The 17,857-nt window shown below is 34.6% G+C and overlaps 1 protein-coding gene and 1 pseudogene across 16 annotated transcripts in view; both read right to left on the reverse strand.

Annotated features, from left to right (window-relative positions):
* Positions 1-944: 944 nt before the first annotated feature.
* On the reverse strand, positions 945-5,058 carry LOC115239972 (annotated as a pseudogene).
* Positions 5,059-7,149: 2,091 nt separating this feature from the next.
* The window catches only part of LOC115239876 (ephrin type-B receptor 1-B), a 106,578-nt gene continuing 95,870 nt past the window's right edge, over positions 7,150-17,857 (reverse strand). For 13 of the 16 annotated variants that reach the window (XM_029814674.1, XM_029814685.1, XM_029814680.1 and 10 more), the window contains 2 exons: positions 17,490-17,827; positions 12,748-15,786 (listed from right to left, as the gene is read on the reverse strand). In XM_029814674.1, coding sequence (XP_029670534.1) covers positions 15,492-15,786; positions 17,490-17,827 — 633 coding nt within the window. In that variant the 3' untranslated portion in view covers positions 12,748-15,491. Of the gene's footprint in view, positions 12,086-12,747; positions 15,787-17,489; positions 17,828-17,857 lie in introns of those variants that run through there. The other 3 variants (XM_029814686.1, XM_029814675.1, XM_029814687.1) reach the window with 1 other exon arrangement.

Here is a 17,857-nt window from a genome sequence, read left to right on the forward strand (position 1 = left end):
AAGGCCGTAAGATGTAAATAATAGCGCACTAATGTTTACGCCATCAAGACCGAATACCATGTTATTCATAATTCATTGTCGAAATATTTTACGTTATAATAATATTATATACAGGGTGTCCCCAATTTGAATGTCAAAACTTTAGGAACGTGGAGGGGACCGATAAACTAAGACAAAAAGTCCTTTAGAGATTTGCTCATTTTTGCTTCGTTTTGAAGAAAATCGCAAAAAAATGAAACAAATAACTTTCACCAAAAAACTTAAAACAACACTAAAATAATTAGATTTATCAAGAAGTATTATAAAATAAAAATTGTAGAACATGGAATTAAGAAAAGAGAGTGAGTTAAAATCCTCCTGAGGTAAAATTAGATTAGAAACAAAATTTCGCGTTGTCGTATTTATCTACAATCCTCTAATCAGGGAAAGTATGCGTCTTTTGACAAAAAATACCGAAACAAAAGTTGTAGAGAATTATATTATCTTTCAAATGAGATCAAAATGAATGAGGTTTGCTCCATAGGTTTTGAAATAAATTAGTATATGCTTACGCATAGGCATGCGCACTCGAAACGTATACGTAATGAGAATAGAGAGTATGCATATTAGTTAATATTATTTCTTAATTATATTATATTATATTACATAATTTTATTATTTAATTTATATCGTATTTAAATATTATTTTAGATTAAACTATATTATCTTATATTATACATGCATATGGACATGCATACTGAACCGTATGACCATTTGTAACAAAAGTGTAAGCACTCTATTCATTATAGTCACATTGTACACATACTGTAGTGTTGTATTTAAGATAAAAATGATTTATGTATTAATATTTGAAAATATGGTCCCTATTTTAAAATTGGTCTCCCATAAAAAAAATTCCATCAAATGTAATAATATATATCTCTAAAAATAAGTAACTAATAAAATTATATATATAAAATACTTTATATGTCAGAGATTTTGTTGCTTATCAGATTTAGTTTTTATAAGTGACACATTAGGTACAGTTAAATTATCACTTGGATCTTGAATGCTTTCTGATGTATTTGTAGTAGTAGATCTCTCGCTATTGGAATTTGAATTCTGAAATTTAGGCGTAGAAGTTCTTCCTTTTAAAAGCACAGCTTGCTCAGTGCTTTTACTAGCTTCTTTAATCGATATCGATGACACATCACTGATATCGGGAAGACCACTTGGATCATGCTGTTTCTTAGTAAGAGAAATCATTCTTCTAGCTGTATTTATTGGTGTAATATCCGAATTTAAAGATGAACTAAGAGCACTTGCTTCTCGGGTTTTCTTTAATGTCGTAACAGCCCAGACCAAACCTAGTTTTTTCAGAGCAGTTTCCATCTCTTCTGGAGATGAAGCATGTTTCAAAATATCTGATGACGGAGAACTCATTATTTCGGAAATGCCAGACAATCCGGAAAAACTGTATAAGCTAGTGGTCGTTGTTTTATGTTTACTATCTTTATGTGGATTATTAAAATCGGTACTTATAGAAGAACCGAGTTTATCTTTTATTTGAGATGTAGGTTCTTCAGTGGTTGTGTTACATTGTAATGGTTTATTACATTTTTCGAGCATACGCTCTCGATTTGCTTCAGTTTTTATTGCTGTACCATCAGCTGTACTTTTTATCTTTTCAGAAGACTTACAGATAGTTGTAGTTTTCTGTGATCTCTATGCAGAGAGCAGTGTTTCATCAGAACGTTTCACGCTGGATGTTGGTGATTTCTCCGAAGAATATTGATTCTGTTGAACAGATAAAGGAGCCACATGCACTGATGGTTTAGATTTTGCCGGACTCTTGATGCTTTTATTAACTGTATCTGTTGTATCAAATTCCACTATCGTTGACAATTCATGTCCTGATGATTCTAATTCCGGCCTGTTTGGATTAAAATTAAAAAAAATGATTCATGAAGTAATTAATTTAAAACAAAAATATAATTAGAACATTTGCATTAAACAGAATTGTCAGATTTATTTTACCTGTATGGTTCATTTAACAATATAATAGATGGTTTGGGTCTTGTACTTATATTGATGTCACAATTCCGTGATTACGCGGTATTTTGGGAATACCAGCTAATATGGGAATGAAATCATTTTCTTTTGTCACCTAAAAAATATCCATAGTGTAAAGTAATATTTATATATCAAAATCGTTTACTTGTGAATAATATTAATTAATATTCTAATATGTTTTCAGATTATTTCTTTTAATATCCAATATGTATTAAATATATGTGAATATATGTAATTATGATAAACTACTATAAATAATCATTATATATTTAAATGTTTTATTTTTTTTTTATATTTGTGTTCTCAAGTAAATAAATTTCTGCATTTATATTTTTAAGTATGTAGCATATACAAATGTGCAAATAAAAATGTGTCTCATTTACCTCTTGAGTAGAAGTAACTTCTTTTGTAATACTATTGTTCTTTTCATGTTCTAATGACATGTTATTTTTAAGACTAATATTCTTAGACAGCATTTAATGTTGCATAAAGATTTCAACCTCTTTCGAGGCGATGCTTGTCTTGTCCATATTCTTACTTTGTTCCAAAATTTCTTTTGACAATTTCTCAATTACCTCTTCTTCGTGAAGAGAAAATGTACACGAAGGCCAAGAGTTACGATCTGACATTTTTATTGTCGACGTTGCTTGAGGTCTTTGTTGCATTTTAAATCGATTAAGTTGTATATTAACTCTCTCATTGCTTATAATCTTTGGCTTAGCTTTGGTTTCTACTATTTCGGATTTCTGTATACTTTAACTGTATCTATTGATATCTATTTCACGTGAAGGTTCATCTCTTGGAATTGCTTCATTGCCTATAATTCTTTGTGATTCAAGAAGAGTTTTTACAAGTTGGGCATGAATTGCTTCTATACTCTCAATCAGTCTCTGCATTGCTTGCGCATCTTTGTGTGCCGGTCTTGATGTAGGTAGTTGCATTAAGCTGGTTTCATCACTTGGACTGATTAGCAAAAGATCCATATCTGCAATATATATATGTAATATTATTTCAAATTACAATATTCCAAAATAAATATGCCAAAACAATATTCTATTAATACATTCAATGTAATACATGATTCAATATGTTATTCAATTAGATAGTAGCAGTTAATTATTTAAAGTAATTCATTATATTCATTGTACTCGCAATAATATAAAAATGTCTTATATTGCAGATAATTAAAACTGGATTGTATATTTAATGAAACTAATTTGTTTAATACTTTACCTTTCTGTCCATTTCGTACTTTTTTATCTTACTTATCTAATTTTTTTTATTTTGGCATTGTTTTTGGTCACAGTAACATCCGTTGCAGATAGTGCCATTCCTAACACATGAACACTTTTTGGTGGTACAATTAATCATCTTACATCGACATTTGTTAGGACTTTTAATAATTTTTGAATTTTCCGGTGGCGAAAGATGATTCTGTAATCAAATAAAACACATAAAGATCTAATAATCTCTCACATGATTATATAATAAAAAGCAAAATTTTATGTTACCTGTGATTTTTGTGTTTATGGCGAAAGATGATTCTGTATAATCAAATAAAACACATAAAGATCTAATAATCTCTCACATGATTATATAATAAAAAGCAAAATTTTATGTTACTTGTGATTTTTGTTTTTCTTTGTTAGTATTATATATTAGATCAAACATTTTCTGATTTTCGGTTACTATTTTTTGTAACCTGTTACTTTTTCTTTTTTCTTTTGCATAATTTACACACACACAGATAATGATCTTAATTTCTTTTCCAACAAAATTATTTTCTGTTTTCGCCTTAATGCTAATCTGTATAAAGAATATAGAGTTCGATAATTCAGATGGTGTAGCGCCCAGATAGTTAAAAAATATTTTTGAAAGAATTGATGATGAAAATCATATTTATGAAATAAAAATAACATTCATTGAATTATATCTGGACAATTTTTATGACTTATTAAATAAATCAAGAAATAAGTTATACTTAAAAGATGGAAACAACATGGTAAATACAACTAAAATACAGATACAAAATGCTAACGATGGATTAAAATACTTGGCGAAGGGAGCTATGCATCGCATAGTTGCAAAAACTGCGATAAATTCACATAGCTCCCGCGGACACGGAATATTCACCGTGTATATATACCAACAAAAAAAAAATGATCCGTAAGTAATTCCCTATATATGATTCTTTAATTGTATTTTTTCGATATCCTGTGTTAAATTTGTAAAAATAGAAATCTCTTTTTCAGAAATAATAAGATGTTATCGAAAATAAACTTAGTAGACCTGGCAGGAGCGAAAAGAGTAAAAAAAACATTAACAAGTGGCCAACAATTCAAGGAAGGCATCAGCATAAATAAAAGCTTGATGGCTATAACAAATATGACCAACAAAATAAATCAAAATCAAAAATATAAGAGTCATCGTGAAAACAAGCTGACACAATTTCTAAAAGATTCTCTAGGTGGGAAAAAAGTGTCCATGTGTTAGGAATGGCACTATCTGCAACGGATGTTACTGTGACCAAAAACAGTAAGATTTGTCGCTACCTGTTTGCCCATATACAAAGATGGTTACATTATAACCTGAAAAAAAATTATTTATTTTTAATATAATAAAAATCTATATCTCCAAATTATAAAAAATATAGAAATATTTACCTAGAAAAATATTTTCTATTAAGCCTTTCACAGCATTATTATAAAATTCCTCCTGTCCAACATCAGGAGGAAAAACATAATTGTATGTGAATATTTTATGTGTTCATAATTTGAACTTTAGGTTCTCCCGAGACAACATGTAAACATATTTGACCTTTTCAGCTTCATGTGCCGCCATTGGACGGATGCGCACAGCAACGCAAACAGTGTCGTCGCACATCTAAAAAAATATTACACGCATATTCAGTTTATCAAAGACCACAATATTAAACAAGATAATTTTGGTAAATATGCGGATGAAAGGAGGCAGTTCCGATGACCTTGACCTTGACATATGATTTTTTAAATTGAGAGCCTTAATTTTTTATTTTTAAAAAAGATATAATTCTATCGCCTAGGGACAAAGATATAATTGTTCGGGGTGAATGGTTAACAGACATACATATGGACCACTTTGATTATCTTTTACGAAATTGCTCAGATTATAGATCTGTCGAAACCTGGCGACCCCAATGTCTTGATACAATACAGCCTGTATCAGAAGATAAAAAACATATACAGATATTGCATAGTTCGTCAGGTTTATTGGATGGACATTGGGTATGCAGTTATTATAATAGAATTTTTGTCTCTATTTTACCTCTAGAACACGCTAATAAAGTATTGTACGGAGGTTGTGAGACACCCTGTATATTGTATTTCTCAAATAGAAGCTTGTCGGAATGACATTAAAAAAATTACACGATTGTTGGTTACAATCCAACAATTGTTGTTAGATATACACCCTCATTCTTCACAAGAAAACACAATAAATTTGAATTTACCGATTGGAACGCCTGAAGTATTAGAGGAATTTAATAAATTAATAACACAAGACTCCGTATCTTTATTACAATATGTAAGTACTCTTTATCAATTGAATTTAAAATACAAAAATATATGTATAATCAATTAAATTAAATCTTTTTACAGAAAAAGTTAATTAGAACTGTAGGAGGAAAAGATGCGAACAACATGTAAGAAACGCATTAAAACTTATTCTAATTGATCATTTATCTTACAAACTCTCATGGACAGGACAAAAAAATACCATTGAAACGAGATGCATGAATTTGTTAATGTCATTATCGGTATGTTTGTTTTCTTATATTTCATTTACGCTTTCGCGTTACGCAGGGCCGTCCTGCGGTCCTCGCGATCCTTGTTGTCATCACGGCCGTGTTGGCGGGTTCATCGCCCCGGAGTTGCCAAGATTTTCTGCTTTTTGGCTTAAAGGTGCGGGCTTACGGCTGCGCCCGATCGGCTCTCTTTCCTATCTGGTTGGATAGGTTCCGGGTTGAGAGTCCGCTCGCCGCTCCGTCCTTGGGACTCCCTCGATTCTGTCTGTGGGATATATACACGGCAAACTTTCGCCTATAATCAAACATCTCAATTTTTGTCACTTACAAAAGATCTTGTAAATTTAAAAATATGAACAATTTTAAAACAAATAGAGATCTATGATATTTTCACCTTCTTCAAATTTTATACTGCAATTTGTTTGACATAATATAAAATTTTTCCGAATTCTGTTATAATTTTTTTACCGCTTATTATAACTTTTAACGTAATTTTTTCATAAAAGGGGTACCCAGGGGTGGGCCAAATAGGATATTTCTATAAAGTAGACACTTTCCACAATCGATTAATATATTGCAAATGTTGGACCGTTTTGGACCATTAATTTTTAAGCGCTTTGAAAGTAAAACTTTAATTTTTTTCAAAATGATTAAGGAAAATGTTTATATATATACATATCGGAGGACTAAGAACTTTTACCACATTTCATCATATGTTTTCTATAACATTAACAAGCAAAATAGGTTTTTAAAAATACTAATGGATATTTTGATTAGTAGTCTAAATAAGAATTACTTTTTACTTGCTTTAATTTGATATTTGTCAATTGCCTTTACACAATTAATAAATCTCTTAACGTGATACTTGTGGCTCATACTGCCTCTTTATTTGCTTATATTTATAAAATAATATAGTTTTTGACCTCTTCGTAAAAGAAAATAGTTGCCGTTAAGAGAATTGTGCTCAGGTTTCGCACAGATATTCAGAAGAAATATTAGAACAGTCTACGAAATTTTCATGCTTTTGTCAATGTTTCGACATATGATACTATTTGTCAAATGAATTTGTCATTAAAAGCCTAATATATGCATGATTGAAATGCAAGACTTGCAGAATTTGTCAGTAAATATAAGGTATGTAAAAACATTATTAATTTTGCTATAATTAACTTAGAATAACAAAAGCGGATAAGCTTTCATGATGATTTTTCTGTGAAATTTTATATATTTTATTTAATTATTAATAATAATAATTAATATATAAGATGTTTTATTGGTGTAATAAGGCGATGATGGGTAAAAATAAACCTGTTCCGTTTTTTTTACATCGTATAAGGTATATTATTTATTATATCTTATGTACATTCAACATCGTCTTGACAACACCATAGGAAAAATGTTTTAGACATGTTCCAAAATTTGTCGACAGTAACTCTTTGCTTGCTTTTTTTTTTCTTGCATTTTCCTTTATACAATGAATCGAAGACACACGGAGGCGATTCGCTTAACCAATTTTATTGAAAACTCAGCTCGGCGAGTGTATATAAATTATTGTATGTGTGTATGATAGAGTGCGATGCATGTATGACTGTGTGCGTGTGAGTGTGGATATGGTATGTACGCATGTTTCTGTGAATTCTGTTTAATATATGGGACGGTACCTGTTTTTAATATGCTTTTCTTTTTTCGCAGATTTTATCGTTTTCGTTTTTTTCGAAGCAGGTACTTTGACAGAGTTCGCTGTAAATAGACTTGTAGAAAATAAGGATAAAAAACAATGCGCCCGCGTAAATCATTTAATTAACGCTTAACTAAATATAATATAATATAATAGCTGCATGTACACAAATTCGATACAACGATCGTATTTATCACTGTAGATGTAGCTTCGTTTCTTCTTTTTTACACGACAGAGTTTTCTCGAAAATTCCCAAAGTAGGAAAAGAACGCGTCACTCTGCCCCATCCATCTCTCGTCGCTAAATAATAATAGATAATTTACGATATAATTAAAACGTTTTGCAATTTAGTCAGATCTCTAAACAATAAATAAGTTTCTTTTCTTTTAATAAATAGTAATATAATTGAATTAAAATTGATTAAAGAGTTAAGCAAAACGCGAGAGGCGATTTGACGATTTTTCCTTTTAGTTATCTCGTTTTCGCTTTCTCTTTATCAGAAGATCGAAAAAGAAATAATGAATAAAAGAGCGGACAAAAATTCACCGCAACAAGGTGCATATTGAAGTAATTTTGATTTCCCAGGATTTTTCCTGCCGCTCTTTTCTATTCGATCTCGTCTCACACACTCTTTTTTAATAAAGCTTTACATGTATACGAGATAACCATAATATATACCAAAATATACGTGACATGTGAAGTACGATCGAAAGCTTTGAAAGTGTAACGCGTATTTTTTTATGTAAAAAAATTTAATCTATATAATGATGGGAGGGACCTAAGATTTTGGAGGGAAAGTCGACAGAATATAAAAAAAATTGGAGTAGTTGTACACGAGATACTTTCGCTATCGATTGATACATCCTCAGTTTCGCATATTTTTTTCTCTTGCGCCTACACGTGGCCGTGTGTGTGTATGTGTGTGATATTGATAGAGCTCTATGAAATCTAAATATCGATTTGTCGAAATTAACAACATCCTCAAAACTTCAGGTCGCACTCGCAGATTCGTCGCTAAAACACAGATAGTTATAGCTTGAAAATTTTTAAGAATCTCTTTCTCTCGTTCGTGGAGTTCCGACCGAACTTTATTACAATCGATCGCGGCGCGAATTCGACTCGCGTACAACTTTTTTTGTCTTCTTCCTCTTTTTCGGCCGGGACTCCGCGCGATCTCATCTTACGTTTTATCGTACTTTTTTCGTTTAACCTTTAATACGAACATTTAGGAAGATAGCGCTATAATTAATATCATCTGAAATTTGTTAACATTCTCTATATAAAAATCTGCATTTGCGTGTATTCACTTATTGCTTCTTAATCGTCGCCATTTTCAGTAGCTTACTCTTTCTCTCTCGCTTTTTTTTTTGTTTTTCCTAAGGGAGATTTTACTCTCGTCGCACGGTCTTCCGTTTTTCGTTTCTCTTTTCCTTTTTCGCAAAACGAACGCGGAAGGTGGCACGGCGAACCGAAAGACACTAGGACGTATCTCGGCATTTTTTTTATAATGCTACGAGTATGATCTCGAGTAACATTTTATGTACGAGGGAACGGTCGAAATATCGTTAGATCGTGCTTCGAGACAGAAGCGAAATCAGACGATTTTAATCGGACCGTTCGGCGCGCTTCGCAGGCGCGACTTTCGTCTCTTTGTGATTAAAGATAGGGAGGGCAATATGGATAGAGAATTGGCTGGCTGCGAAGCGCTACGTCGTTCGCTTTGTCGTTGTCCACTTTGTATCTCTGATTGAGCGCAAAATCTCGCCTGTTGAAGCGCGCCTTCCGCTTTTATTCATCGTCGTTTCGACATCGTCGACTATATATTACTAAACACATTAAATCGATAAATTAAAGAATAAAAAGAATTTCTCCGTGGCTTGTCGGATTCACTTGGAAGCCGTTTCAATCTCATGCGCGATATTTCTGTGTGTGTATATATATATTTCTCTCTGCCCTGTTGGTCTCTTTAAGAACAAATAGCCGGTAACATATGTATCCCGGGTACGTATCGTGGCCCGAGAAACAGTCTTTACGATTAGCAAATACGGATGTAACGAGATACGATGAAGCAAGCCTCTGGTTCTCTCTCTCTTTTTTTCTTTTGTTCTCTAAGAAAAAAAAAATTCCTATTATGCGAATACATATATATTGGAATGGACGTTGCTTTGCACGAGAAAACTCCTCAATCGGGCTATGAAAATGAAGAAATAAATCATTCGATGAAAATCATCGGTGAGCCTCGATGCCTTTATTGCGCGCATCGTCGCTCGCGTATACGTATTTTGTCCGCACATCTCATACCATTTACGCGTATACGTTCTTTTTTTTTACATTCTTCTCTTTTTTAGTTTTTCTCTTTCGTCATTCGTTAGAATCTGCTAGGGAAGAATGATGAGAAACGGAGTCGCGTCGACTCAAGATCTCGGAGCAACGATAAGTTCGTGCACGCAAGTCCCTTTCTACTTTGCTCGCTTTGCATTCCGAATAATGTTGATATGTTGACGCATTGCTTGCTATAGTGGGACGCGTTCAAAACTGTTCTTTCATTTTCTCACGTATCGTGCTCATTGTCTTCTGGAGCGAGAACAGACATTCCTCGCGGTGTCATTAGGCGATTTCTCTTATCGATAGAGAGTCTTTCTTTGTTCGTTCTTTCTGGTCGACATGTCTCGCGTATTTATAGTACAATAGATATCTTTATACGTATATAGAATAATTTCTCGTGATCGCACGCTCGTGTACATACGAATATAGCGCGAAGAGCGGGTTGTAGATTCTCTCAATTTCATGCACACAACTTGCACACATTCACTCGCATCCTCTCGTTTACATCGTGTCTCGCGCTAAAATAACTCTTGCACACTCGCGTTGGCACATGTCCGCCTTGTTCGTTTTGTCGTTTTTCTTATAATCGAAAGATATATCCCCATATAGGCCGCGTAATACGACATTCTTATATAGGCAACGCGAAGATAAAAACCGCGTAAAGTTACAGTTAATAGACATCTCGCAAACACTCACTCTCATTCGTAACTCGTCCTTGTTCTGTCAATTGTGTGCATTGTCGAGGCGACGTACGATAGTGTAATGTATTCGCTACATTCGCTATACGAAATAATGAATCTCGAAAATTCTATTACGGTCCGTTTTTGGTACAGTTCGTGATACGATTCTCTACTTTTCTAAATCATCGCGTTGTTTCTTTTTATCAGACGCACATTATTATATCGATTGTTACGTAAAGAGAGGCATAACTTTAGTATACTTAGAAAAAGCGAGGCCCAGGAGCAGACGTGTTCGAACGACATTTAGGCCGACATGTAGCTCGTCGTTCAATGCTTTATATCGCAGATATATATAATACGTACTAAAAGGAGCTGCTGTTCAGTACAAAATGTCGTAAAACGCAAGCACGACGAATAAAAAATGCGGCTGTAAATCTCAACGGATCTTCGAAGAAAAATATACAGCATGTACAATTCAACGGTTTACACCGAGATTTTAAAGTAAAACAAAAGGCTATTCACATTAGTGATGAAAGATTTAACGTGAATTTTGCGGCAGTGATTACAGAGATGAGTCGCGCAACTCCGTTGTCAGTCTGATCTTACGTATGTCGATCACGAAAACGGTCTAGGAAACGAAAGACAAAATCGATGCTCGTTATTCGTACAAGAAAATGTGTTACATTGATCCCGCCAAATATCTTTTAGAGCGATTTTTTACGACGTCCTGATCGATCTGAACGTAAAAATGACATTATTCGTTATCATAAGTGTGATTCTTTTGACATTTATAGATATTACTTACGCGAAAGTTTCGCAGTAGGTGTACCTACGAGTTTGATAAGTCGTTGTATGTGGTTTAAATGCGAGATAACGAATGTATGGTCCTCGTACTTTCTCGTTTCCTCCTGGCTTTGTCGAGGAGAGTTCTAAATGAATCTTTTCGATTCTTATTAAAGTGGAATGTCTGCAGTACGAGTGTTTGGAATTTCTCGACGAGACGGCGTTTGCGTTGTTTCGGAGGTGTCATTCAGGAAGATTCACCTCAGTCAACCACTGAACTACTTTACCGGATCTACTTGTGCGCAAAGAGATATTCTCTCGAGGATATTCTCGCTCTGACTAGGTAATCACGAGTCCTAGATGATACACGGTTCGTCGTCTCCCGCGATTCGTCTCACGGGACACCTCGGGAGAAGAATGGAAATTCGTGAGATCCATGGGATAGTAAAGTTCTATGCCGATTGACCGATTCTTACGTACGATCCCTTTGCAGGATTTGAGTAACCCTAATATATGGCCTATTACACGAGGAAACCTTGCGAGGTGGCCGACATTTGCGCCCGTAACGCCGTTACGCTGTTCATAATCTTCTTCTGGTGTCCCACGAGCGTTATGCCAAGAGCCGTGAGCTCCTGGACGGTGACACGCGCCGCAGCTTCCAGCGTCGTCACGCCTGCCTGCTCGAAGCTTTCCGCGTATCGTGACATCTTGATGGAAGCCAGCCATTCGCTGACAGAAGTCAATTGCGTTAGGTCCACCGCGTCCGGCGCCAGTGGATTGGTGCCCCTGTCGACAACAACAAGTTAAGAAATGCCTCTTTTTATGAATAAATAATATATGAAATGGGGAGATCGTAAGGGATTTGCAAGATTTCAAGCTTGTTTAGATCGTATCCTCTTGCTATGGAAATACATTCACATTCGCACAATTCATATGCATATTTTGTGGATATATTTGTTCATTTGCTATTGACTACATTACAAGTTGATGATAGAAGCTAAGAATGTGAAATAACGAAGATCATTATTGTTCGTTGTCTATAAATCGTTCTATGTTTTTTATCATCATTAGTGTATCTTCGCTATTTCGAGGGATATCGAAATACAATATACTGTTTATAAACGCGATCTCGTTCTTTTATCGACAATATACTCCTAAGCAGATCAGAGTTGAAACAATCGTATTTTACTTCTATATAAATCATATTGTCGATATGTATTAACTTTTATCGGTTGTAAAACGAGACCGAATTGCTTTCTAGTTTTATACATGGGGAAAGATATGTACAATTGTTCGATATATACAAATTCTAAGAGACATTTTATATACGAGATTATTGTTGTCATAATTATATATATATTGGGACAAAAAAATATTAATTATTCGAAACACTCGCAATGAGTCTACAGATTTTAAAATATCTGTGAGAAATAATTATAAAATAATTATTCAGTTGGTGTAAAGTTTATTTCACAAGTTTATGGGGACATAGAGCAGGGGAACATAAAACGAGGATCTTAACTTAGCTAAAAAACTATTTAAATATGTACACTTGACTCATAAGTCGTTCCTTACGTATATTATATCGATCTGGTATAAATTATAAATTATACGAGTTACTTAAAAAAAAAATAAACATAATCAATGTTATTGCGTATATGATTAATTCGTAAGATTTTGTGTATTTTCTCTTATCTGAGATATTACGTACACGCTAAAATATATTAATACGGAAGCGTACAATTTCTTTTTGCCTCGATAATAGAAATTATAATAATAATGAAAATTAAAATTAAATAATAATAAGTATCGTGATATAATAAAAATAATATTAATAGAGTAACAATCTGTGTGTATCAATATAATACAAATAATAATAATACACAAATACTGCGATAAAATTAACATAAATAATAATAATAATAGTGATAATACAATGATGACGCGATGACAATAATAAGGGCGGTAATAACGCTAATTACTAATATCGTCAGTAATGTCGTTGATGAACGAGAATGTGTCATATGTAACGCGTTAGTGGTGCATAGTTTACAATTGAGGTGTATATATACACGTGAATGGATTACGGTGCGTATGAAAGCAAGCAGTGCAACGCAAACTAAGGTTACTAAGCGCAAGGAATCTGCTATCTACGTGACGGAAATATTTAATTATCACGTCAAAGAAGCAGAGCAGAACGTGAAAGCACAGTCAATGTAATCGAATCGTCGAAATGTTAAAGGGCGAAGGCACTATTTAGGGCACTGGACGAAACAGAAATGATTGCGCTTTGTCCTTCTGCGCTTCTTTTTTTTTTTTTTTCGCTCGTATCCTAAAGAAGGAATTCGGTGTGTGGGTGGATGGGAGAATGCTGCGCTTTTGATTCTTTTTTCTTTTTCTTTACCTGTTTCTCAAACGCACGTTGGAAGATGCCGACGAGGCGGATGGGGGCGGGGTTGGTGCACCCCTTTCCCTGATTCTGACAATTGTTAGCATTTGTTAGTGCGATGGAGATTATACCGAATGTGTGTTACTATCTGCAGGCTATTGTTTCACCTATCTGGCTTTGACTCTCGAGCTTGATTTCTTCCCTAACGTTTGCGCAGCATGTGTGTTGATGCAAATACCCCTTCACGTTACCTTTCATAAGCAGCTTTGAGTAATTTAAGTTTTGAGTAAATAAAGAATAGTTTATACTCGTACTTAAAGATAAAAAATAAAAAGAATTCTTTCTTCATCAGTATTTAAAAAAAAAAACATATAAAGGAATTTGAACGAATCGTTTTCGTCATTGTTATCGGGTAAATGCTCACCTCCGGCTTTTTGATAAATCTTCACAAAGTTGTTAGAAACTTTCAATATGTAGCATAAAATTTTCAGAAGGCATAAAGAGAAAGAGTTTAAAATGCGAATCTCTTGCAATCGATAAGCTAGTGTATGTAAATCGGTCGTCTGTTTTAGAATGGCGTGTCGTGACCTCTTCATCACACTTTGCGGAATATTTTAGAATTTAATATTACGATTATATATACGATCGATTTATCGATGCGGAAATATGAACCGACATCGTGCACGATTAATTATATCGCGTCTTTTTATTTTTAACACACATTACGTATAAAAATACTATTCTAATATGGTCAACCGATTGCACGCGCGTGTATTGTACATATGCTGATAAATCTTTGCCGCTTTTGCTAAGATAAAATCGATGGCTTTAATAAATATTATACGATAAATACTTATATCAATTTTATGTAAATGATATAGAGGGTGTCAAAGAAACTATAACTGTTATTTTTTTTTATATTACTACAGTTCTTTTTTAAGCAATTTGCAAATCATTTTTTTCGTATCAAAAGTTTCATCTTATCGAATCTAGATTGATCAAAGAATTCGCAATTGAAAGAGCAGAATGATATTAATTCCGGGACATCCTCAATAAATTTGTATGTGTATACATATATATGTATATACTTTCTTCGTAATTTTTCTTTTTACGTATATATCCATAAAAGTTATAATCACTAATCTAGAAACATCTGAAAGACTAATTGTTTTCATGCACACCACGTTGAATCGTTTTTTATTCTCTAAGCTTTGAATCGTGTATATGTATTGCTATTCGATGGTTGAATTTATCTTCTATAAAATTTGGAAATTCTTAAACGCTCAGTTTATATATCTCGCTTCAATTTATATATATATATAAAATTGATAATATATGCTCTAACTTTTTATACGGTAAAATTTATTGCTCAGTTATGCAACATAGAAATTCTCTATATTTTCTAATATCTACGCTATTTATTCTCGCGTTTGTCGATAATTTGTAATAGAAACACTATATAAGAGATTTCTTTACGACGGTACTACTCTCTTGTACATACAGTCTATAACACTCGGATGATATTCCTATCGATACTGCGCGTACCTATATTCGTTACATTTACTATTCCGTCTGACAACTTGGATTACACGCTTCTACTATTTCGCTGGAAGAGCGCCTACAATTTCCCTACGACTAGCGCGATCGTGAAAAGTAATATAAAACCATAGCGATATAGAATGCAGTCTTTTGAGATTCAACGTCCGGCGTTCCAATGCCAAACATTAGTTTCGACGGCTAGAAAGACGGGCGGAGAAACGATGCTTTTGCTCGTTCTAATCTTTTACAAACGGGACCCCTCTCTCAGTTAAAATGGGAGAACGGGACCCAATTGGGATAGGCGAGCGGTGATTGTTGGTGTGGCAGTGCGTGTGTCGCTGCGTGTGTGTGGTAGTGTAAGCTACGGCCGGCTCCTGGTGGCATTACTGGAACGGCAATCGCTGACTGGGCTTGTTGATGGGCCTGATGGCCGACTATGTCTACGAACGGGCCCGCCGTGCTCGCGGCTGGGCCTGGTGGCATCGCAGCCGCCACCGCAGCCTGGACGGCAGCCGTATGGCTTGTGACATAGTACGGATTGTGTGCAGGCGGCCTCACGCTGTAGTTGGTTGTCGTGGTCGTGGTCGTGGACGATAGTTGTCGCAGTTGCGTTGCAGTTGCAGTAGTTCGCGTGGTCAGGTACCAAAGGACACCACAAAACCAAAAGCACAAAGAATTAGCCCAGGAAAAAGAGGCGGAATGGAAGGAACAGGAGAGAAACCAACGAGATTTTCCAAATGCAAATACTGCGATGTCATTGGCATAGAAATAAATCATTTCGCGATATAATTATTTCGTCCATGCCAACGGGATATAGTCGGAAATTATTATAGGAAGGAGGTTTACCCCTCCCCTCCCCCCTCCCGATTTTTCATTGCAGTTATAAGTTTCGATTCTCGTATTAACGCGAAATTTTAAATTATATTATTATTACAGAACTTGCATTATAAACAAAAATTTTTGTCTTGTAAATATTTTTTTTTTTTTTTTAATTTACTTTCGATCGCAGCAAAATTTAATTTTATAAAAACCCATCAAAGAAAAGAGCAATGCATAGATAAAATTAGCTCTTATTACACATAGCTGCATCTTGTAAGAAATAATTGCGTAAAGTGCGAACCATAGACTCAAGAAGTGTAGAGACGATAAGCGGCGAAAGCGATTGTGAAAGCTCTGTTAAAAATCGTCGCGATCTCGAACGTGGTAAAAAGCGCGGTAAAAATATTCTACGCAACTAAGACGTAGACTTTCGTCCATAAATTAATTTTCCCGCCAATTGATGCAGAAAAGAACTTTTTCGGCCAAGCAGCGTGCTTTTTCGAAATATGCAAATGTGACTCTCTTCGATATAAAGATATCGAAATTTTTCGTAACAACGAGACATCATGCGGAAAGTGTGTGCTATTGCAAGAAGCAAGAGAGATTCGAATTCTTCAAAGCGAATCTAATGATCAGCTTGTCCTTTCTCTCGTGCATGTCAGAAAATAAATATCAAAGTAGCGTACATATAATAGAAATCAATTTTGACGATTATTATCTAGAGGGATTATTGCACCAAGAGAACACCAAGAAAAAAAATAAAAAAAAAAAACAGAAGAAAGTACGAGAACAAAAGCAATAATGCGAATAATGACAGTCCAGTATGTATATGCTCGCTTCCAGTAATGCCAATCAGGTCGAGGTATCACGACGACGCGAGCATGAGTATGCACACATCCCTTTTTTTTGATCGCATATATGGGCACATAATGTATGTGTACAAGACTGTGTGCTTGTGCGGAACATTATACATCAATGAGCCATAATGTCAAAGCCCATTGTAAGTAGCGTGAAACGGATATAGCACAACATAATCTGTGCGTGAGAGTTTCGGCGAATGAATGAAAATAAGTATTAGCTGTCGAGAGAAATTATTCTTATTAAGATATTAATGAACAAATGACTCAACAAAGATATAAAAAAGAGGGAAAAAAATGGTGATAATGCCAATGAAAACTATTTGCAAACGTGCGCACGAAGCACTTAAATAAATTTTATTCGTTGTGTACCGATTATAATTTATGTATTTCGTCGTATACGTTTTCTTTACGTTAAATGATGATGATCGTATTGTCTGCTAGACAATTGATTCGCAATATAAATTTCCTAACATTGTTTTTACGATTAATATATCCTAGGGGTATTGTTTCGTAATCTTATCACGTATCAGCATTTGGCGATCACTACTCGTGGATCAAACAATGACAAGTGGGCGCTTCTTACCTGTTCTGAGCAATTTTTCTCAGCGTGTCCGGGCTTCGTATGAGCTTGTCCAAAGTCTGCGTGAGATTGGCGAAGGTTGGCCGATGGGTGCGTTCCTTCTGCCAGCAATCGAGCATCAGCTGGTAGATAGCCTCCGGACAGTCCATTGGCGCTGGAAGCCTGTAGCCCTTCTCGATCGACTTTATCACATCTTGATTCGACCAGTTCCAGTACGGCCTCTCGCCATACGACATTACCTCCCAACACACGATGCCCATACTCCAGACGTCGGAGGCGCTGGTGAATTTACGGAAGGCTATCGCTTCCGGTGCCGTCCACCGCACCGGGATTTTACCGCCCTAAACATAAGATAAATAAAAAATAGATCG

The sequence above is a fragment of the Formica exsecta genome, unplaced genomic scaffold, assembly GCF_003651465.1.
Source record: "Formica exsecta isolate Colony F162 unplaced genomic scaffold, ASM365146v1 scaffold4, whole genome shotgun sequence".
Classification (NCBI taxonomy): Eukaryota; Metazoa; Arthropoda; class Insecta; order Hymenoptera; family Formicidae; genus Formica; species Formica exsecta.